This window comes from Ascaphus truei, chromosome 1 (assembly GCF_040206685.1).
Source record: "Ascaphus truei isolate aAscTru1 chromosome 1, aAscTru1.hap1, whole genome shotgun sequence".
NCBI classification, from domain to species: Eukaryota; Metazoa; Chordata; class Amphibia; order Anura; family Ascaphidae; genus Ascaphus; species Ascaphus truei.
The window spans coordinates 350022254-350045699 of record NC_134483.1 but is presented as its reverse complement, the minus strand read 5'-3'; the positions used below and the strand labels follow the sequence as shown (position 1 = coordinate 350045699).

Genomic DNA, 23446 nt, shown 5'->3' with positions numbered 1-23446 from the left:
GTTAAAAATAGTTTATTAATGAGCAAACAATAAAATACTGGGCTTTAAAATAAACAATTAAATGGCGCATTGGGGATCCAGTTGGAGTATAATAAACCCCAGATCGGGACCAGTGCCTAATGCAGTGTAATTGTAACAAACACTGTGTGCCTTGAATCAGAAACTTGTTTTAAAATGACTGTGTGGGAATTCCCATGATGTTTAATTTGAGTGTGGGGATTAGTCTGTGCAGATGTTAAGTGTAGTATTAATGAGCAACTGCCATTATTTTATTGTCACCAAATCATATTGGCCTAAAAGCTAGAAAAAAAACCTGTCATTTTTTCCAGTAACAGCTTTCCACTTATTTTAAATGTGGACTTGTAATGTATGCACCATGTTCTTTGTATGTCTCCGTGATCTTACAGTACTTCATTGTTATGCATGTACCAAAAATGTCTATCCTTGAATGTTTCTACCTGACATTGGAATATAAAGAGGCTACAATTCTACACTTCTTCACCTGTGCTTCATCAAACGTTCTATACCTGATAACATGCACAAACTGGCCTAGTGCTGGATAGGTGAAACAAAATGAAAAGGAGGTAAAAGAATGAATCTACTGTACAGTACATCACCACATCAGTCACACAAAAAGCAGATCCACCTGTGAGGGAACCCTTATGTAACCCTAATCATAATATCAACCACATGAAAGTAACAATTGTTAAAGACAACATTTCAGAACACAGAGAGCGAAACACAGGGGGATATATACGTATACAAATATTAGATATATTAAATACAGAAGTTAAATGGGGTAAGGAGTTAATTATTCTGTATAGATACATAAAACAAACTAACTTTCTTTACTTCAATGCAAATGTGCTACTGTATGTAATGAGGCATCCCAATACATTGTACAGACTTCCTGCTCTCTACCAAGAGCCCGAACACCTCACACCTTCCTCCAATTCTTGACCCACTTACATTTCCTTTTGTTTGCAATGTTATGGGACACTCACCATTTGCATCACACTCATTTCTGTATATCCAGTCGTACTATGATACAAGTCTTGTATAAATATGCCAAGCTGTTTTAGTTTCTTTTGTAAACGAGCATGAAGAAGGTCCCTGAGAGGTAGTTAGCCATTACATGTATCATTTTTTTACCTTGGTTTTTGTCTCTTTTTTTTTTTCTGTTTACGCTGTATGCTAACGTTTTCTACATGTGATGCAAGCGTGCACCAAAAGATGGTGCATTGTGTCAGGAGACACTTTATCTGCTACACAAATTACACAAATTACATATACAGTACCCCTTTACCTCTGAACTCAAATAGACTGCAAGCTCATTAATTCAGGGATTTATTGCATATGTCATTTCCACTATGTATAGCATGGGGTACACTAGCAGCACTATTTAAAAATAAATTATATAAATATATGGTGATTACAAGGTCAGGTCTACAAATTTTCATCATATGGTAATTTCCAGAAAGCTTATTGCAGCCCTAAAATGACCCCTATCTCTGTTTGCACCGACACCAATGTGCTCTGGTACATTTTCAATACCTAGAATATATTAATTATGCTTTTGTTCTGCCTTAAAACACACAGATCCACAACTATGTTGGTCACGCAAAGATCATCGTGCAGCTGGTAACTAATGGGAAAGACGTTCACTTGCACGCCCACAGTCTGGTGGGAAAACACTGTGAGGAGGGGATCTGTGCTATCAGTGTGGGACCTAAAGATATGATTGTGGGGTGAGTACACGCTGGAACAATATTGTCTAAAAACTTCATATCTGTAAAGCGTTGCAGACCATTCCAGGAGCAAAGGGGTAACAAAAGAGGCAGGTAAAATCAGGAAGGAACTAATAAATGTCGGTGCATAGGTTCTTCGAATATAGACATACTGTAAAGTATTTACATATTGAAACGGCACTTCCCACTCTAGGTAACCGGTATTCTCTACAATCCCAGCTCTTTGTGTTAAACCTATAAAGGTTTTCATGTTGATTCTATTAGCGTAGAACGCACCAATAATGCAAAAATGATCAAAATAAGAATTCATATTGAACTAACTAGGAACTGGCATACTCTCCTGATTGAACTAACTAGGAACTGGCATACTCTCCTTATTGAACTAACTAGGAAGTAGCATACTCTCCTTATTAAACTAACTAGGAAGTGGCATACTCTCCTTATTGAACTAACTAGGAAGTGGAATGGCCTTCTTATTGAACTAACTAGGAAGTGGCATGGCCTCCTAAAATGGAAGTAACTTACACTTTTAGATTCGCTATGGATCGATAAATGAAAACAATGACGTTATCAGTGTTTAATTACAATTTTATTTATTGGTCTATTCACTAAAGCCATATTGCCAGAGGTAAAGTAGTGAAAATGTTTTTTTTTACTGTGGAGATATGTTAACAATATTTTTAAAGTCGCCATGGTACATGAGCATGCCTATTAGTATTTGGTACTAAATTGTTCACGTGCTATTCACTAAACTCCACTATGCGATATGGGGCTAACACCAAAAGATAACGCCAATTGTTATCACGTATCCCAGAGTGGCATTAGGCCTATGTGTCTATGTTTATAACGGCCACTATATACATTGGCAGGATAACCAAAACCAACCTGGAATATATAATAAAACATGAAATAAACATTTAACAACTTTAGAATACCCTTAGTAACCAAGGTGGCGTAGTCCGAGGCCTGATGATCTACTTTAATCCATCACCATCCTGTACCACGACAAACCATCCTCATTGTTGATTGATATCATGTTTGCTCAGTTGCTTGAATAGTCTTCTTCTTTATTTCTTTAAAATAAAGACAAGAAAAATCCCATCAGTAGAGAAAACACAGGTCATAATTTGTAAGCAGTGCTACTCCATAAGATATCCTCTGTGAAAGGGCCATAAGGTATCTTTCGACACTGCACAGTCTTATGACATAGAACTGCCATAGTCCCCTGTACTGCAGTACTAAAATTGTTATGCACAAATGTTTGAAGGGCATATGTCAGAGAAACTCCTGCATCACACTGGGCCAATAGGAAGCTGCAACTCTTCCCATTGGCCAGCGTCACGATGGAGAGTTAAATCCTAGTGCCAAAAAACAGTACCTTTACCAGTAAGTATCTCAGGAACAGGGGGGGTTCCATTAACTGAAAACTCAGCTCCAAGGGCCCCTGGCTCCCATCCTGGAAAAAAAAGAGGGGGGGGGGGAGTTACATATGCGGTTTGGTGCTTTACATTTTCTTAATCTCTAGTGTTTTACCATACGAATGGGCGAGGTGCAGAATGATTGAAGCAATGTAGAAGCTTGAATCAAGTGTCCCCTGCTTGGATCCAAAACATATTTGAAACTGTGTTGTGTTTATGACTTATATGTGTAGCATGTTGAGGCCGAAAATATTTATGAAATAAATGATTCTACTATTGACCCTATTTATATAGCCTTTGAGATAAGTGGGTGGCAAATGATAATTTAGAGAAACAATATTAGAAGAAACATCAAAACTCTCTTTAGGAAGGAAATGAGCTGCCCTAACTGTTAGCGGACTGGAGATATGGATCACCTGGCATTACTGGGAATTTCCTTTCACACCATTTTTTTAAACCCAGACTGTTTTTAAACTCAATTCTTTTTGTAGGAAAATATCAGACTGTAAAATTGATATAACACTTTGCAAATCCGTATGTCATCTGAGCAGACATCAAAAGTTTGTGATTACAGCACGCAGACTGTATTGTAATTCTCCTGTGCTGAACACTTCTTAGGTTTGCTAACCTGGGAATACTGCACGTCACAAAGAAGAAAGTGTTTGACATTCTGGAGTCACGCATGATCGAAGCCTTTAAGAGGGGATATAATGCAGGAATGTTGGTGCATCCTGAGCTCAACTATTCATATTCAGGAGACCGGCAATTAAGTGGTGAGTGAATTGTGTATTTTAAACACTGGTCACAATACTGTATGCAGTCCCACACATGTGCCCACTTGCTGACATTCACTTTGCCATTGTTTTGTTCTAACTTTTATAAAGTTCGATAAACGCACAAAGATTTTGAACAAACTTTTTGGAGCCAAAAGTTCGACAGATGGCTGAATTTGAGAATACATTTGCAAATTAACTTTTTTACAGTGGCAAAATATTAGGCCTGTGATGTTTTACACTTAAAAAAAGAACAATTTTCATTAAGCTTTTTGATTGAAGGTTCAAACAAAAAAGTATATATACGTGCTTGCAGCAGCTGTAGTCAGTGTCTGCATTGATAACAATCATTTAAAAAAGGGGGAATTAAAATGGCCGAAGTTAAAAATGTATACATACTATATATACATATCCAAAAACCTACTCCTAGAGTCGGATCATGTAAGTACATCTACATTGATGTTCCTATTAGAATGTACAGTGGTGATGTTACCGTGGTTACCAAATTCATTTTCATTTTTAATATTTCATTTCTCTGAAATGGTTTGCACAAATTGTCTGCAAATTTAGTACAAGTTGCAAAATAATACATTTAATGTTTTGTATCAAGAATCCGGTCTATTTTATTTATTTATTTTTAATCCCAAAAAAGATGGAGGCTGCACTGATTCGGTTGAAACATCTGGCAGATCTAAGTTAGGATAGCAGTAGAAAGGTATCCACAAATTGTCATCAGAATCGGCCAAGGTGTTTGGCCTGTTGAGAGAGAATATACTAACAAAAACACAAACATACAACCAAAGAGGTCACAAAGTCTAGTAGACGTCTTCACTTCGTTCGCTTGCTCATCCAACTATATGTTGCTCCTGGACAATGCCACATTCAAGAAATTAGATGTGATCCTTTTCCTCCCCTACATGAGATATTTACAGTGGCGAGAAAGTTTGTAAACCCTTTAGGATTTTCACATTTCGCATATTTCAAACCTAAACCGTTATTAGATCTTAATTTAAGTCCTAATAATAGAAAATGTTAACCTGATCGAACAAATGACACAAAAACATGATATTTTTTCAACATTTTTTTTATCAACGGATGATTCAACATTTAATATCCATGTGTGGAATAGTATGTGAACCTTTAGATTCAGTACTTGAGCAGCAATGACTTCAACTAAGCGTTTTCTGTAACTGTTAGTCAGTCTCTTACATAGGTTTTGAGGAATTTTGGCCCATTCCTCCTAACAGAACTGCTTAAACTCAGTGACATTTGAGGGCTTTCTTGCATGGACAGCTCGCTTCAGGTCCTGCCACAACATTTTGATGGGGTTTAGGTCTGGACTTTGACTAGGCCATTCTAAAACCGGAATTTCTTCTGCAGGCATCCTTTTATAGATCTGCTTGTATGTTTAGGATCAGTGTCTTGCTCCATGACTCACTGTCGTTTCAGCTTCAGCTCACGGACAGATAGCCTGACATTCTCCTCTAGAATCTTCTGATATAATGCTGAATTAATGGTTGTGTCAAGGATGGCAAGCTGTCCACGTCCTTAGGCAGCAAAGCAGCCCCAAATCATCTCACTTCCACCACCATGTTTGACGGTTAAGATGAGGTTCTTCTGTTCGAACGCAGTTTGTTTTTTGCCAAACATACCGTTTCTCATTGAGGCCAAAAAGGTCTACCTTTGACTCATCTGTCCAGAAAACATTGTCCCAGAAGTGTTGTGGATCATCTATGTGCTCTTTGGCGAACTTCAGACGGGCAGTAATATTCTTTTTAGATAGCAGTGGTTTCCTCCTGGCTATCCTTCCATGTACAGCATTTTTGTTCAGTCTTTTTCTGATAGGTGAGTCATGAACACTCACATTAGCCAAGGCGAGAGTGGCCTGCATATCCTTGGATGTTACTCTGGGGTTCTTTGTAACTTCCTGGATGATTTGCCGGTTTGTTATTGGAGAGATTTTGTTAGGACGACCGCCCCTAGGTAGAGTGACTGTGGTCTTGAACTTTCTTCATTTGTCTACAAAAGTAAGGGAAGGGGGAAGGGGATGGAGACCCTCGCATCAGCCTGTATTATGTAGTAGAGTAAAGTCAACAACGGGGCAAAAGGGGGGGAACTGAATTAATACTAGGAGACAAAGACACCCTATGGACAGCACTCGTTGTGTATGATGATGTATTGGTGAGTAACTTAAAAGTATAATACTTTATTAATACTAATTAAAATAGATGTCAAAAACATTGAAACCAAAAAACAACTGACAATGGTGACAAAACACACAAGACAGACAAAAATCCACAATACTAAAACTGAAACCTAGGGGGAGGGAGAGGATCTAACCAATCTGCTAAATAGCAGAGAGAAGCTCACATAAACACAATGATTAACCCCCTATTCCAGCAATGATAGAGTTAAAAAGCCTGTAAAGTAGATACAGGTAACGGTGGACTGACCATGCACATGTATATACTTAAATGCTATACAGAGTATATAACAGTTGAATGAGAACTCACTAGTGCTTAGATTCGTACAGCCATAAAAAGTAACAATGGTCTGATGTGTCTGATATTGCGGGACCCCTAAATGGAAGGTCCAGCATACCAGAATAAGCCTAACACTACACAAATTCAAATAGTTGTCAAAATTGTCGTGAATAGTATGCACAAGAGCTCACAAAGTGTGATACCTAGCTCTGGGGCACGGATCTAGTCCGTATCCAGTTACAGCCCCCTAGTTCAAATGTGCCACTATAGCAAGCTTACTCAAAGGCATCAGACATGTAGTAGTGAGAAAACAAACACAGGTGGCAGAGGGGAGGAAGGGGTTAATCCAATGCAGCGATTGTAATCAGCAGTTACAAAGAAATACTCAGGGCAGAATGATGGTGCATACACAGTACCCTTTTCAAATGTACCGAGCCATCGTCATGGCTCACAAAACAAAGTAACGCTGCAAATAGTTAGATGCTGTTAATCCAGCATGTAAAAGCATGTAAAAGCATCTTACCCTCTGACCGGCATGTAAGCGTCATGACGTCAGTCCTGTAGCCGCCTCCCACCTGACGCACGTTTCGCTGGGGCGCTTTTTCCACCTTTGAAAAAGCGCCCCAGCGAAACGTGCGTCAGGTGGGAGGCGGCTACAGGACTGACGTCATGACGTCATGACGCTTACATGCCGGTCAGAGGGTGAGAGGCACTGCTAAGTGCCGGTTCATGCGTGAAGGGACATTATGTATGCTTAATTGCTAGATTGTAAATGTAACGATGCTTTTACATGCTTTTACATGCTGGATTAACAGCATCTAACTATTTGCAGCGTTACTTTGTTTCGTGAGCCATGACGATGGCTCGGTACATTTGAAAAGGGTACTGTGTATGCACCATCATTCTGCCCTGAGTATTTCTTTGTAACTGCTGATTACAATCGCTGCATTGGATTAACCCCTTCCTCCCCTCTGCCACCTGTGTTTGTTTTCTCACTACTGCATGTCTGATGCCTTTGAGTAAGCTTGCTATAGTGGCACATTTGAACTAGGGGGCTATAACTGGATACGGACTAGATCCGTGCCCCAGAGCTAGGTATCACACTTTGTGAGCTCTTGTGCATACTATTCACGACAATTTTGACAACTATTTGAATTTGTGTAGTGTTAGGCTTATTCTGGCATGCTGGACCTTCCATTTAGGGGTCCCGCAGTATCAGACACATCAGACCATTGTTACTTTTTATGGCTGTACGAATCTAAGCACTAGTGGGTTCTCATTCAACTGTTATATACTCTGTATAGCATTTAAGTATATACATGTGCATGGTCAGTCCACCGTTACCTGTATCTACTTTACAGGCTTTTTAACTCTATCATTGCTGGACTAGGGGGTTAATCATTGTGTTTATGTGAGCTTCTCTCTGCTATTTAGCAGATTGGTTAGATCCTCTCCCTCCCCCTAGGTTTCGGTTTTAGTATTGTGGATTTTTGTCTGTCTTGTGTGTTTTGTCACCATTGTCAGTTGTTTTTGGTTTCAACGTTTTTGACATCTATTTTAATTAGTATTAATAAAGTATTATACTTTTAAGTTACTCACCAATACATCATCATACACAACGAGTGCTGTCCATAGGGTGCCTTTGTCTCCTAGTATTTCTTCATTTGTCTGACAGTGAATTGGTGGAGCCCCAAATCCCAAGAAATTGTTTTTTTAACCCTTTCTAGACTGATGAGCATCATTAACTGCTTTTCTGAGGGCCTCAGATTTCATTCGAACGTGGCATGACGTGTTTGCACACACCTGGTGAAGACCAAACAACATTTCTGATCTTTCTATAGGGTGGAAACTCCCAAACACACCTGAAGATCTACCTAATTATTTAAGCACCTGATTTTAATTATATCCCTTTCATTTCACTGATAAAACCAGGGTTTCACTTATTTACTTTTTCACATACCCTGACTTTTAATTACTCATTGTTTGTGTAATTCATACAGTATATAATTTTGTTTCAAACTACATGGATTTGGTTAATATAAACCCTATTGGATTTTTAAGAAAAGACTGGTTTTGATTCAAGAAGGTTATCATGGAAAGACTATGGGATTTCCGTAATTATCACTGGGGTTCACAAACTTTTTCTGGCCACTGTATTCTGCACACACCATCACTAACAGCATATTCATCTTCATTATCATCAAAAAATGGGTGAAGTTCGCTTAAGCAAATGTTTAAAGAGAAAATTCAGCAAAAGTTCAATTTTTCCATGTTTCAACCGGGTGGTCACCTGCTACACTGGAAAATTATCCAGCCGTTTTTGTCATTCTAAAAATATAGGTGTATAATCATTGGTTAAATCATTGGTTAAATAACCAGCACACAGCGACTAGTTTTTTAAGGATAACTACCTAAAAAGGGTATAATAATACCATATACTGTATATGTATACATGATTGTCAAAAGGGACATTATTTCAGTTATTTGTGGATGAATTAACAACCTCAGCCTAAATTAAATCCATCATCTAGCACAAAGGTGGGAAGTTTAAAGTGAAATTTGTGTGCCATTATGCTATCTGTTTACAATGTACAGTATTCATATGTTTGTAACCTAAAAGATGCATTTGAACATAGTGTTTCCATGTTAACTTATAAAAAGCCATAGAATTAAGGTTGCTGCATGTGTGAGTATATGCTATTTGTATATAAATGTGATAACACATTTATACAAATATTTTTATGTAGCACTCATCCTTCAGACCAGATTCTATAAATTAAAGATAATTTAATCTATGGCTGACGAGGGACTTAGAGTAAAAAATGTGGGATGTATTGTGCATACTGATTGAATACAAATGTAATATTATTTTTACCTTTGATTCATAATTATATCCCCCTTCCCTTTGTTTTTATCTGTACTCCCAACAAAATTTATGAAAACTTTAATAAAACATTAAGTTTTAAAAAAAAAATGTAATATAATGCAGCACTTTGCCCATTCTGGTTTAAAACAAGTGTTTTTTGAGCTGAACCCTTTCACTGCCAAAAGGGTCTACAACGCAATACAGAAGCCACTTTGGCAACGAAAAAGTTATAGGAGCAATTGGTGCAAAAGTGGCAACAGGTTGGGATTTGAGCAAACAAGAAGTCTGTTCCTCATCCAGAATGAGCTAAATGTATTTTCATTTTTTTTTATTCATCTGCTTGCCAGAAACATCTTATACATATTTTTGGTGAATTGAGCTAGCATAGGATTGACTCGTTTTGTTTAGCACCAACTACAGCTGCATTGTTTTAAAGCCATATTCTGCGTGTTGCAGATAATAGTGACTTTTTGGTACCCCTTTGCTGCCAGAGGGGCTAGCATTACAATTTTTTTTTTAAATATGATGTAGTAGTACACCTTAGAGAGCCTTCATATGTGGTTGTTAATGAACAATTGGTTATGTTTAGGGCCGGATGAGCATTTGGCGGGGCTCGTTGCCGGGGGGAGAGCGTGGGGCTTCCTACCTTCACCGGCATCTCCTCCAGCTACGTCGCGTTGTCATGGCAACGCGTCATCACAAGGAGGAGATCCCGGGGGTGAGGAGCAGAGGAGGTGCCGCAGCTTACAGAGGCTTCTGCGATCTCCCTCTGCAATCAGTTGAAATGTTGTGGAGAAGAACACAGGGGTTTGGTGCAGTGGCACCGATGGCTCCGCCATCCAGCCGGCCCTGGTTATGTGAATACGTCCTGTTAAATGTTGTGGCTTTTGGGTTTCAGAGCGGGAAAGAGACATCATTCGCCAGGTGGCGCTTCAGCAATCCAAGGACATAGACCTCAGCGTGGTGCGACTCATGTTCACCGCTTTCCTGCCAGACAGCAACGGCAGCTTCACCAGACGTCTTGAGCCGGTGATATCGGTGCCCATCTATGACAGTAGTGAGTATTTCTCCTTATTCCAAGGCAGGTTATATAGACCGGGGAGAAGTTTTGCTTAGTATGTTTAGTGGTATTTTGCTAGTTAAGGGTTTATTCACATGTAGAAATATTCATAAGACTGACAAAAACAATGAAACTATTTCCTTGCCTTTGCAAATGTCTAACTATTCAAGGGCTCCTTTATAGTCAACCCCCCCCCCCCCCTCCAAATAGAGGAGGTCCTTTAAAGCAAATTACAAACATTATTTTTTTACTAGCTGCTTCTTTATTTTAATTTGTATTTTAAAAATGCTGACATGTCAACTTGTCTTATTACAAGCTTCTCCAATAAGGTTATTTGACGTCAACTAAATAAGAAGGGCTTAGAAGTCATTTCAATCAAGTATGTGTGCTAAATAATACTTGTATGTTTGTTCATCCATTGTGCTTTTTAAATCTAAAATTCCATTGACCTTTAGGGCCATTGACCCTAATCGTCACAAGGGCCGGCACTCTATAGGGCCACGTCAGAGAACATGATCTTCTAGCAGGAGATCTGATGAATTGGAAGTGAAGGGCACTCCACTTCTGGCCACGTCACTGGGGGCCTGACCACGTGAACACTACCCAAGCAGTCACGTGGTTGCAATCCCGTAAGACCGGCAGGTCGGGTGCCGCCAATCTTTCGGCATTGCAAGTGTTAATAGCTCGGTCAGGTCTGAAACAGTTGGCAAAATCTCAGTATTGTCATAAACCTTGCAAACCCCAGGCGTGGGTTTTGTGAAGGGAAAACGATGACCTTTCTTTGTCACTCTCCAATGGCAGAAGCACCCAACGCATCTAATCTAAAGATTGTGCGAATGGACAGGACTGCAGGCTGCGTGACAGGAGGGGAAGAGATCTACCTTCTCTGCGATAAAGTTCAGAAAGGTACGTGCAGCTTTAGGCTTTGAGGCTACCTCTTGTTCTTCTTCTTTGGCGGCCCTTCAGCTGCCATCTTTGGGATGAAGCAGATGTAGGCTTAAGAGGTTCTGAATTAACTCACATGCCGGTCCTTTAGTCCAGAGCAATAACAATAGCAGAGGGTGGGGATGATGAAATACATGGCAAGCAATCGCAGATATTAACCCTTAGCACGCTGGTTCTGTGCAGAGGGGGGAAAAGCTCTTGGGGAACCCTTTCAGACGTCTGCCTTTGGGGCGACAAAGATGTAGGCTGAAGAGGTTCTGAAAGAATGTTCTGACTTGTATCCTCGCATACAGTGCTGGAGGTACTGCCTGCTCACTCTGAATATGCTATGTAGTGTCCCTTTGTAATGGATTAGATAGATACTTCAGTACACAGTATTGCAAAGCACCTTGTATGCAGGCATATTGAATACACGGTCAGCTGCTACTTCGTTCATTCTTGAACCCAAATCTGTGTTTGATGGAGGAGGGGTTATTGTGACCATTGTACACAATTTTACATCCCACAAATGATGAGTATTTTTAAACTAAAAAAAGAGTAAGCAGGGGATGTATTGTGAGGTGTTGCTACATTTTGTGCCACTTGTCACTCATCATTCTCATACTGTACATACACTTAGATTGTAAACTCTCTTGGGCATTTCCTTTCCTATTGTCTGAATTTCTTTGTTGCACTTATTGTGTTATAATTCCCTGCACTGCATTGTCTCTTTTGTAAAGCACTTTGTACACTGTAGGTGCTATATAACTAAAGATATACATACATACATACTCCAGCACTGCATTAAACCGGTATCTAGCACAGGAGTGCGTAAACTGGGGGGCGTCAAATTTTCTAACGGGGGAGCCTCGCTTACAGAGGCCCCGTGCTCTTCCCCACAACATTTAAACTGATTGCCGGGGAGAGCGCAGGGCCTCTGAATGTATCTCTTACCTTCTCTCTGGCTTCTCCTGACGATACGTCACCATGACAATGCAGCGCCATGACAAAGCGACGTCACGTTGCCATGACAACGTGATGTCATGACGCCGCAGAGATGAGATGCCGGAGAGCAGGTAAGAGGCAGGGGGAGGGATACACCCCTGATCTAGCACAACAGTCCAGCTGTGGAGCTTGGAATTTTTTTCTTTCTACAGATTCTTCCTGTGAAATTGACGCAAAAAAAAGTACTTTCTTTAACTTTTTCTGCGTTCCAGAGTATGGCCGAGCTCAAATGGCCACTGAAGCACTTGTAATCAACTGTAGGGAACAGATATTTCTACACGCTTCCTCTCCTTCTCTCTTTAAATATCCGGCGGCACTTTAATTCTACCACTGTCTGTCAGTTACTGGATTTCAGATGTGTGTGTGTGTGTGTGTGTGTGTGTGTGTGTGTGTGTGTGTGTGTGTGCGTGCGTGCGTGCGTGCGTGTGTGTGTGTATATATATATATATATAGCAACTGTAAATATTACTGTATGTTCATTTGCATGTCTTAGACAGGTCTGCAACCCTGTCTTTATGTGTGTATATATATATATATATGTGTGTATATATGTGTGTGTGTGTGTGTGTGTGTGTGTGTGTGTGTGTATATATATATATAAAAGAATTATTATTACAAAGGGACTAAGGTGGCATGTTCCTTGTTTTTTATATGTGAGAGGTGAACCTTAAACAAAACAATAAGCTGTTTTAAATGGTAACCTTCAAATGCCAGCCCAAAAACCATAACTCTCCCACTTTTCTGTTGCAGATGATATTCAAATCCGTTTCTACGAAGAGGATGAGAACGGAGGGTTCTGGGAAGGGTTAGGTGATTTTTCACCTACAGATGTTCACCGGCAGGTATGTATTTGTGTTGATATATTGATGTGACTAAAACAACTAACTAATGTGCATAAAACAAGCGCTATACTATTTCAAAATGTGCTCAATGGTTGAGATAATACCAAACTTGATATTAATTAAAGTGATTCCTAAGTGCAGAAATCTCATAAGACAGCAGCCTTGGGGAACTCACTCAAATGCTCTCCTATGCATAAGTTTAAACAAATATGAAAAATAAAATGCAATCCCTGGCGCTAGTAGGAAATGGAATAAAATACCAATTGATACTGTATAGTCCAATGGTTTGTGTATCAGTCTTTCACAATGGATCACAGTCCCACAACGAATACCAGTGGTGCCTTGATAGTCCTAAAGAAGATGAAGAGAACACACAGCCATTGCGCAGTACCACAAAGATGTTTAAATCCCTTATCCCAGAAAAAAGCCTACTTGCAAGATAGCAGAGTTAGGTGGATAGAATCTGTGCTTGCTTCAAAGGCTTTCTTACACCAGACCCCTCATGATGTATTTCCAGTCCTCTGTCCTCTCGAGCTAAAGTTACGTATTTAATAAAGGCTGCAGCCTTGTAGTTCCATTATGTATATCTTGTTGTGGGTAACGGGTCACCGGAATTGGGTGGGAGCTCTTTCGCAAGCTCCAAGGTCAAGCAAAAGCTTATGGACTATATAACAATATATAAGCATTTGGGGGTCTTTGCAGCAGCGGATTTCAAGATCTAGCGCCCCATGGCACTTACATGTGGTGGCCGCCTCCTTGATGCCGCCCTCCTCCTTCCGAATCACTGCGTTGCGTTGCCATGGTAACGTGACATCATGACGTTATTTGACGTCACGTTGCCATGGCAATAAGACACAGTGTCACGTCACGTTGGTGGTGTCCGAGGCGTCATTGGACACTGCGAAGGAGAAGGAGGGCAGCAGCATGGAGGCTGCCTCCACGTGTAAGTGCCTTCCCATCAGGCCCGACAGGAAGTAATACATTGAGAGTTACCTCTCGTTTTCAAGTATGTCCAGGGCACAGAGTTATACAAATACATGGTTACATTAAAAGAACAGAGGTTATACAGTCAATTCACAGACATTTCATGGACAGATAGAGTTGGAAAATTGGGTACAGGGGATAAAGGGCTTGTGATTTTCCGATTTGAAATAGAGCAGCTTTAACATCCCCAAACAGCAGCGAACCGCAGCAAACGGTTCACACCCTTTGGCTGTGCCAAAGGCTGTCCGCCTTTGGGGCAACACAGATGTACACTAGGGTGGTTGATTTTCAATGAAGCTGTGAACAAAAACATTTTTGTGTCCTCTTGGCTCATTAACATTCCAGTGGGTGGGGTTGACGTTCCACAAAGTAGAAGCAAATATTAACCCTTAGCACGCTGGTCCTGTGCAGGGGGGAGCAGCTCTTGATGAGCCCTATCAGGCTGTCCGCCTTTGGGGCAACCCAGATGTACACTTGGGTGGTTGATTGCAGAGCATTACTGAGAGAGCTTTTGGGAAGTATGACTTTCTGCTACACAGTTTGACTTGCTAAACATCGAGGTGAAGTAATAGGGCTATTATTTTTATTATACCTTAATAGGTTTTGTAAAACCTGTCTCTTGTGCAGTAGTAATCTCTCATGCATGGAATTTCAGAAAGGGAAGACCGGAAATTGAAACGTAAGAATTATAGTAACACTGAACTTACTGAACTACTGAATTACTGAACAGCTTCTTATTATAAACCAGGATCTCATTTTAGAAATAAACTTTGAGGCATGTTTTCATTTGCAATAAAAAGATAAACTGAATGACGACAGCATTAATTATGCATGATTTGAACATTCTAGAACCTGTTTGATACTAAAAGTGGGGCGACAAGTTTAATGTATCCATGAAACATGCTGTAGCCTATGGGTAGGAAACCTGCGGCTCCCGAGCCGCATTCGGCTATTTCAGCACCTACATGCGGGTCTCCTCACTGTGCTGCTTTTGGCTGCGGGGGGGAGGGGGGGCGGGGGCGGCCGGCGTTGGGCAGGCCTCTTGTTGCCATCCGGCATCTCCACAGCTGCCGACCTGCCTCTTGCACTGTCCCACGCCATGGCGACGCGTCACAGAGCTGCTGCATCCCTGTAAGTTAACAGTTACAGAGGCCTCACGCGATCCCCGGCATTAAATTAAATGCCTGGGGAAGAGCGCGGGACATCTGCAACTGCCCGCATCCCCCCAGAGAAATCTCCCGCCCCCCCCCCCCCTTGAGGGGTCGCCCCCCACTTTGCGCACCGTTGCACTAGACCACAACGGCAATTATATCAACTTCTTGTGTAAATCAGGGTGTAATTCTTTTGACCCGTCAGAATTCTCCACTTTGCACGAGGAATGTAATATAAAACTTTTTAAAGGACTACATATGTATACTACATATGTAGTCATAAAAATAATGGCTGTTTATTTCTTATATTTAAGCATGTAATACATCTATAATCCCCCCATGTGTTTTATTTCTCTCTTTAAGTTTGCCATCGTCTTTAAAACCCCCAAGTACAGGGATGTAAACATTACGAAGCCAGCGTCCGTGTTTGTTCAGCTTCGGAGGAAATCGGATTACGAAACGAGTGAACCCAAACCTTTTCTTTATTATCCAGAAATAAAAGGTAAGAAACTAAAAATTGGTAATGTACTTATTTTACAAAGTTTCTGCTATCAGAAAAAAGGGTGTGTGTGCCGAGCACGTGCATTTTAAGTGAAACTTGCGACTCTGTGCGTGCGTTTGTGTGTGACTCTGCGTGTTTGTGTGTGTGCGTGTGTGACTGTGTGTGTGTGTGTGACTGCATGCGTGTGTGACTCTGCGTGTGTGTGTGTGACTCTGCGTGTGTGTGTGTGACTCTGCATGCGTGTGTGTGACTCTGCATGCGTGTGTGTGACTCTGCATGCGTGTGTGTGTGTGTGTGTGACTGACTGAGTGTATGTGTGACTTTGTCTGTTTCAGCACCGGGATCTCGGGGGACGCGGCTTTTCCACTCTCTCCCTGCCCGGTGTTCCCGGCTCCTCTCCTCCCCCTTGGTCAGTCCTGTCTTTGGTGGCGCGCATGCGCAGAGGCCTGCGGCCATTCACAGAGGCATGCGGCCATGCACAGAGGCCTGCGGCCGTTAGTGCGCATGCGTGCTGTAAGAGGGGGGAGTGCCAATGTACTTGGAGGTGGACAAGTGCGGTACTGCGCATGCATAGTGGGGCATGCAAGCTCCTCTTCTGCGCCTGCGCGCAACGGATGCGCGCCCATTAGTAGCATGACGTCACTTTTGTTACGTTTTTTCGTTACAAGGCAATGCATTTTTTCCCATGAAAACCCTCTACGCGTCAGCAAAGAAGCTTCACTTTAAAAAAAACACAACCACAGCAGGGGAGTGACTGTTTTAACGGTATTGCAAATATCTCTAATACGTAAAGTTGACTAATGTACGTACTGTAATATGCTTAACAGAACAAATCTTCGTGATTGATCTGCCTTAATTAAATACATCTGTTAATCTTTTTGGAGTATGTTTAAAAAAAAATTCAGAGACAGGATTTATTTTAGAAAAAACAACGTGATGGGGTGGTAGAAATGAATACAATTCTAAGTGATAGGCAGCGCGCGACTTTCTGGGGCCATGAGCCGCAATCAATCGGGTTCTTTCATTGCTTCACATTTTTACTTTCTCAGAGAAACACTGGTCTTCTCATTGCTCTGACACTGAAGGGAAGACACCAAACTAAAATGTCATACTCAGTGCTATTACGTATGTATAGCTAATGAAAAGAAATAAAACTAGAGCACTGTTTTGTTTACTTTTCTATTTTGTTTAGCAGTCGAGTTTATTTTATTTTAGACCTACTGCTCAAGTTTTTGTTTATCTTCTATGTGACCGTCAGCTACGGTTCAACCTGAGCCCAGGTTGTTTTTTGAAGTCCTGGAGTGGCCTTTTTTCCTTTGTGTTTGAATGATTGTATGACATAAAACTGCGTTTAATATTTCCAACCTCATTTTGGTGTTTAAACATTTATCCCTTGAGTGCTGCATGATGTAACAGCTACTGACCTAAAAGTGACGCTGGTTTCTGCATAATGTAAGTTACATCATTTGAGGGGTCCTCTTTACCAGCATCCTCTAAATCAGTGGAAACGTGGTAGCTCTGGTGCTCAGCAGTTATGACCAATTCGATAAGCAACCATTGAGAACATCATAATGCCATATTAGGTAGTCCATGTAACGATGGAGTGCCCCCACTAATACTGAGGAAACCGGAAGGGAATAGTGATGAGTGGAGTCTGCCTGACAACCACAACTGCGTACACTATAATAAAATCCCAACCAGCTATAAAGGACAATGTCCGTGGTAACCAGGAAATATTGAAGCACTGCGGCTCTTTACCTGCGTTACTCCAGGGGCACTCTGAACATCATTTGCGTGCGATCCGTCCGTAGTAGATTCAGGAAGGTAGTAGGTGTAGATGAAGCACAGCCGAGGAAATCCTTTATCCAGTATCCAGGTAGGAAAAAAGATAGGCCACTCCAAACTAACAAAAAGGGGTTAATTTATTGCAAGACGAACATACAGTGAAAAAAGGGACTGATAGAACGCACCGACGCGTTTCGTACAAGAAGTACTTTATCAAGACCTTGACCTTGATAAAGTACTTCTTGTACGAAACGCGTAGGTGCGTTCTATCAGTCCCTTTTTTCACTGTATGTTCGTCTTGCAATAAATTAACCCCTTTTTGTTAGTTTGGGGTGGCCTATCTTTTTTCCTACCTGGATACTGGGTAAAGGATTTCCTCGGCTGTGCTTCATCTACACCTACTACCTTCCTCTAAACCAGTGGTTTGCAACTTTTCTTTTGGTTAAGGACCTTATAACTACAGCTCAACCCCGTTATAGCGCGATCCGTTAGCATGCGAATCCGCTTATAACGCGGTCTGAGCATGGCTCCCGAATTTTAAACCTCTATTTTGCCGCGCAAGAACCTTACCGGCATCTCTCTCCTCACTCCACGTGCTCTCCTCTCTCCAGCTGTCATGTGCAGTCTTTTTTTTTTATTTTTTAAACATTCAATTAAATGCTTTATTGACTAACGGGGACATACAAAATGAACATTAGTACATTTTGTATGAGACACATGCAGGGATTGAACTCAGGACCTTTCAATGCCATACCTTTTATCTCTACACCATAGGCTGGGTGTGACAAAAAAAACATACCCTAGAAATACATTTATCCTCGGTGAGGAGAGTGTACACTGTTCACTGTCAAGTTAATTTCTGTGTGGTGTAGGGGTAAGGTTTGCTTAACTAGCATATGAAAGTTCCTTGGTTCTATTCCTGTATGATATGGTATAATTAAAAATGTAAATAATGATTAATAAATGATTATTTTATTTTTTATTAATAATCAATAATAATGAATACTTATTATTTATTAATAATCAATTAATAATAAGTATTAATAAATAATCAATTAATAATTATTACTTAATAATTATTATTAATTATTATTCATTTATTATTTAATCATTAATCATTAATAATAATTATTAATACGTATTCAGTATTGATACTTAATACTTAATTAATAATTATTATTATTATTATATATTATTATTATTTATTATTCTTTATTATCTTAATATATAAATGTGAAATTTGTATGGTTGGTGCTAGATGCGGCGAATCTGATTGGTCCTCAGCCTCTGGCCAATCAGATTGATGGCTCTATGACATCACCCAACTGCCACTCTCTTCCTCCTCAGCCTCACCCGACTGACTGACTGACTGACACACACACACTCTCTCTCTGTCCTCTTCACCCAGCTCATCTCCCCGCCGCCCCCCCCCCCATCACACTCACCGTCACGTGCGCTGCCCTGCACCGGCTCACGGACGGAGGGGAAGCGCGGCGCGGGCCTCCTGCCCCAGCCGCCAACTTCAGGCTCCTCCCCCCTCACTCCCAACCGGCTCCCGGACGGAGGGGAAGCGCGGCGCGGCCCTCCTGCCCCAGCCGCCAACTTCAGGCTCCTCCCCCATCGCTCCCAACTGGCTCCCGGACGGAGGGAAGTGCGGCGCGGCCCTCCTGCCCCAGCCGCCAACTTCAGGCTCCCCCCCCCCTCGCTCCCAACGAGAAATGGAGGGGAAGCGCGGCGCGGCCCTCCTGCCCCAGCCGCCAACTTCCGGCTCCTCCCCCCTCTCTCCCAACGAGGAATGGAGGGGAAGCGTGGTGCGGCCCTCCTAAACCAGCCACCAACTCCACGCTCCTCCCCCCTCACTCCCAAAGAGGAACAGAGGGGAAGCGCGGCGCGGACCTCCTGCCCCAGCCTGTCACTCTTGCCCCCCCTGCCAACTTCCCGACCCCACCGCCTGCCCCAGGCAGATGCCACAGAGATATCAGGGCCAGGAGGATCAAAGTAAGTCACCCACCCAGTCAGTCAGTCACCCACCCACTCAGTCAAAGTCCTGACTCACACACTTCCCCTCTCAGTCAGGTCAGCTGACAAATACACAGGGGGAATCACAGCTGGCAACAGGGGGGGGGGGACCAGAGCTGTGAACAGGGGGGGTAACGGAGCTTTGAGGGGGGGGGGGGACGTATTGCTGTGAACGGGGGAGAAAGAGAGGGGGGAGACAGTGGAAGGGAGATAGAGAGGGGGAGCCACAACATTAAATCCCGGGCAGCGCCGGGTATATCAGCTAGTTCATTTATAAATTATACAATATAATAAAAAATAAAATAATAATTTATAAATCATTATTTAAATTTTTAATTATACCATATCATACAGGAATAGAACCCAGGACCTTTCGTATGCTAGTTAAACAAACCTTACCCCTACACCACACTGACTGTGTGATGTCACCGACGTCTAGAAAAGGAAAGCTTCTATAAAGTGAGGAGAGAGATGCCTTTAAGGTCCTCGCGCGGCAAAATGGAGGTTTAAAAAAAATATGACTGCCGGTGAAATTTTAACACGATCCCAGATATAACGCGGTCTAGGGGCTGTGGACCCCAAGGACCGCGTTATAACGGGGTTGAGCTGTATATTGCAAAATTCTGCAAAACCCCAACCCTCTCTAATACTCTATCTGAGATCAGATGCATTGTAAATTCTTCTGTATTTGGTACAATTTTTAAATGACCTGAAAATTGCAGGGAACCCATTGGGGATGCCCAGGGAACACAAAGGATCCCAGGAACCCCTGTTGAAAAACACTAAACGTTTGGACGGTTACAGAGGGATCTTTTTGAAACTTAAGAGGAGGACATCGGCCTTTTAGATTTGGGTCAGGGATTCCCTCTGTGTAATCCTAGAATCGCTAGTTGTCTATTTATTTCACCTGTGGCTTATAAATAGGGTAACCATATTTGTGCCGGCAAGAACCGGGACAAATGTCGAGCATGCGCGAGCGGCAACTGAACATGTACGATGACCGCTTGCCGGCTGCGCATGCGAGATCGGCACTTGGCGATCCCAAATTTACAGAAAAACGGCTGGCAAGCGCTAATCGCGCATTCGAAAAAACGGGACAATGGCCAAAAAAGTCAAACGGCTAAAACGGCTAAAAACCAGGACTGTCCAAGCTAAACCGGGACATCTGGTCACCCTACTTATAAGTCTCTCTATCGCAGCAACATGGAGGGGGACTAAAATTGGGGAGGTTGCTCAGGTCATGTGTAGCTTGACTAGACTTAGCCTCACCTGCACTTGGAAAGGGGTGTTGGGATTTCAATCTTGCATGGGGTTTGCCCCCACAAAATCCTCTAAATTGTCTGAGGTAGAGTGTTAGTCCCCTTGGACATTTAATATCACTGCCGCTGCTGAGGGCGAGCCTAAAGTCATACCGTTTCACAACTTCGGAGATAGGCGAACACCACTGAAATAAGAGCATAGTTAATCCTAGTTTTACAAAACACTGTATATGCGTTAATAAAATATCTTATTTGATAACATTTTAAGCTTTTTAAACTCAGGAAAGCATTTTTTACCGTGTGTCTGTCAGATTTTTCATTGCTTTATAATGCTAAAGCAGTTTTGAACAAATAATAGGAGTAGATGCTCTGGTAACTTTAAGGTTGGTGAACATAATGATATATAGACTGTGTAGTTAAGATATCGAATGAAGGATTTATACAAGTTCATATTCATTAGTCTTTATTTTTTTTTTCATGCATTTTTTAGCATTTGGACTGAAATGTCTGTAATATTAAAGTTAATAACATTAAACAATAGATACAATTATAATCTACACGTTCTGCTGAAATAAAGCATTTATATGATTTGACTAGATTTATATCAAGAATATCATCATTACTGTGGCTTGAACAGTGCTAACATCAAAAACTCCAAGATGTCTTCAGCAAGTAGGTCCAGCGGCGGATTTCATAATCCGCCACCCCTCGGTTCTTGCCTGTGTGGCCGCTTCCTTTCTGCCACCCTCCTGCTCCTTTGGCATCCCAGCGTCAAAAGACGCCGCGCACGGCAGAAACGTGATGTCGCACGGCGGCGCGTTGTCATGGAAACGCGACATCGGTTGACGTTGGGACCTCACGTTGTCATGGCAATGAGATGCCGTGTGACGCCACGTTCGTGACGCTGGGATGCCAAAGGAGCAGGAGGGCGGCAGAAAGGAGACGGCGAGACAGGCTAGTACCTTCCCATTAGGTCCGATAGCCCCGAGAGCGCAGCAAAAGCATATGGTCGCAGAAATTATTGCCGTCCCAACATTTTTAAGCCCTAGGCCCGGGCCTACTGGGAAATCTGACACTGAGTAGGTTCCGCCTACCTAATGAGAAAGGAATACTAACCAATGCATTTGCCCTATCTAGACAAAGAGGAAGTACAGCGGAAACGCCAGAAGCTCATGCCTAATTTCTCTGATGGCTATGGTGGTGGAAGTGGAGCCGGGTCTGGAGGAGGTGGCATATATGGAAGTGGTGCCGGTGGTGCTGGAGCTGGAGGAGGTACGTTAACCAAAAGGTTTTTTGGGGGTCTTAAATTTTACTTTTGTCCTAAGCTCTATCAAATCTTCTTATACCATTTTTGAGAGAGGGGCTTTTTGGCATTGCTTCACGGTGCTTTGCGGGTCTCTCCAGCACTGAAGGGTTTCATTTTCCTGGATTTAGAAGTGGTTAGTCAGAAAAGACACAAGCATGAGAGGACATGCTGGTTGTTTGTCATTTTCACACTAGTGCTATAGTCTATCTATGTATATCTTTATTTATATAGCGCCATCCAGGTACATAGTGAAGAAGCAAGCATAAGAATTAAATATGCAAACTATTTCATTTCGATATTGAGGATCGGGTTCCCAATTTTTAACCCTTTGTGTACCCCTAGACGTACTCACCACGTCATCGAGTCTGGCACTCCAGGGGCCCAATGATATAGTGACTATGTTGTGCCCAAAGGGTTTTTGTTTTTGAAGTGAAACTTCCTTAGTGGCACCTCATTCGTGATGGGGCAAAAAAGAATTGTGGAGACAGAAATGAAACGGATGTGACGTCAGTGCTGGCAGTTGAGGCCGGGCTGTGTTCTGGCTCAGCCCGACCCCAACACTGACATCACACCCGCTCCACAAATCAGATGCGGCGGCGGCGGCGATAGCGAGACGCCATGACTCTCCTCACAGGGACACTGAAGCCCACACTGCTCCCCGGGGCTCTATGCAGGCACTGATCTCCTGCGGCCTCTCCTCCCGGTGCATGCCCCGGCCGAGGCATAGAACTGCTCCGGTAACGGGGGGGGAGGAGGGGGGTGATGCGTGCGCTGCGTCCCCCACGTCCCCCACAGCACCATCAGAAGCCTCCGAGTCGGCTCCAGCTGACGATGACGCGCTTCTCCCTCTCCCCCCGCCGACACTGCCTCCATCTCCTCTGTGCCGCGATCTGGTAGGAATGGGGGGGGGGGGCGGGGGGGCGGACTGCTGAAAGGGTCTGGGTGCAGGGAAAGGACAAGTGTGCTGGGGGGAGGACAAGTGTGCTGGGGGGAGGACAAGTGTGCTGGGGAGAGTCAGGAGAGAGGGGGGCAGGACACACACACACACATACATACACACTGACACATACACACATACTGACTCACATACACACACACTGACTCACATACACACACACACACACACACACACACACACATACATACACACTGACTGACACACACACACACTGACACACACCCCCACACACTGACTGACCCCCCCCCCACACACTGACTGACCCCACCCACTGACTGACCCCCCCCACACACTGACTGACACCCCCCACCCCCCCCACACACTGACTGACCCACCCACCCCCCCCCCACACACTGACTCAAC

General features: G+C 42.6%; 1 protein-coding gene across 3 annotated transcripts in view; it reads left to right on the top strand.

Annotated features, from left to right (window-relative positions):
* The window catches only part of NFKB1 (nuclear factor kappa B subunit 1), a 133491-nt gene that overhangs the window by 75531 nt on the left and 34514 nt on the right, over positions 1-23446 (top strand). For all 3 annotated transcript variants that reach the window (XM_075609067.1, XM_075609075.1, XM_075609057.1), the window contains 7 exons: positions 1600-1748; positions 3785-3939; positions 10187-10345; positions 11150-11254; positions 13028-13119; positions 15618-15756; positions 21957-22091. In XM_075609067.1, the coding sequence (XP_075465182.1) occupies positions 1600-1748; positions 3785-3939; positions 10187-10345; positions 11150-11254; positions 13028-13119; positions 15618-15756; positions 21957-22091 (934 nt within the window). The remainder of the gene's footprint in view (positions 1-1599; positions 1749-3784; positions 3940-10186; positions 10346-11149; positions 11255-13027; positions 13120-15617; positions 15757-21956; positions 22092-23446) is intronic.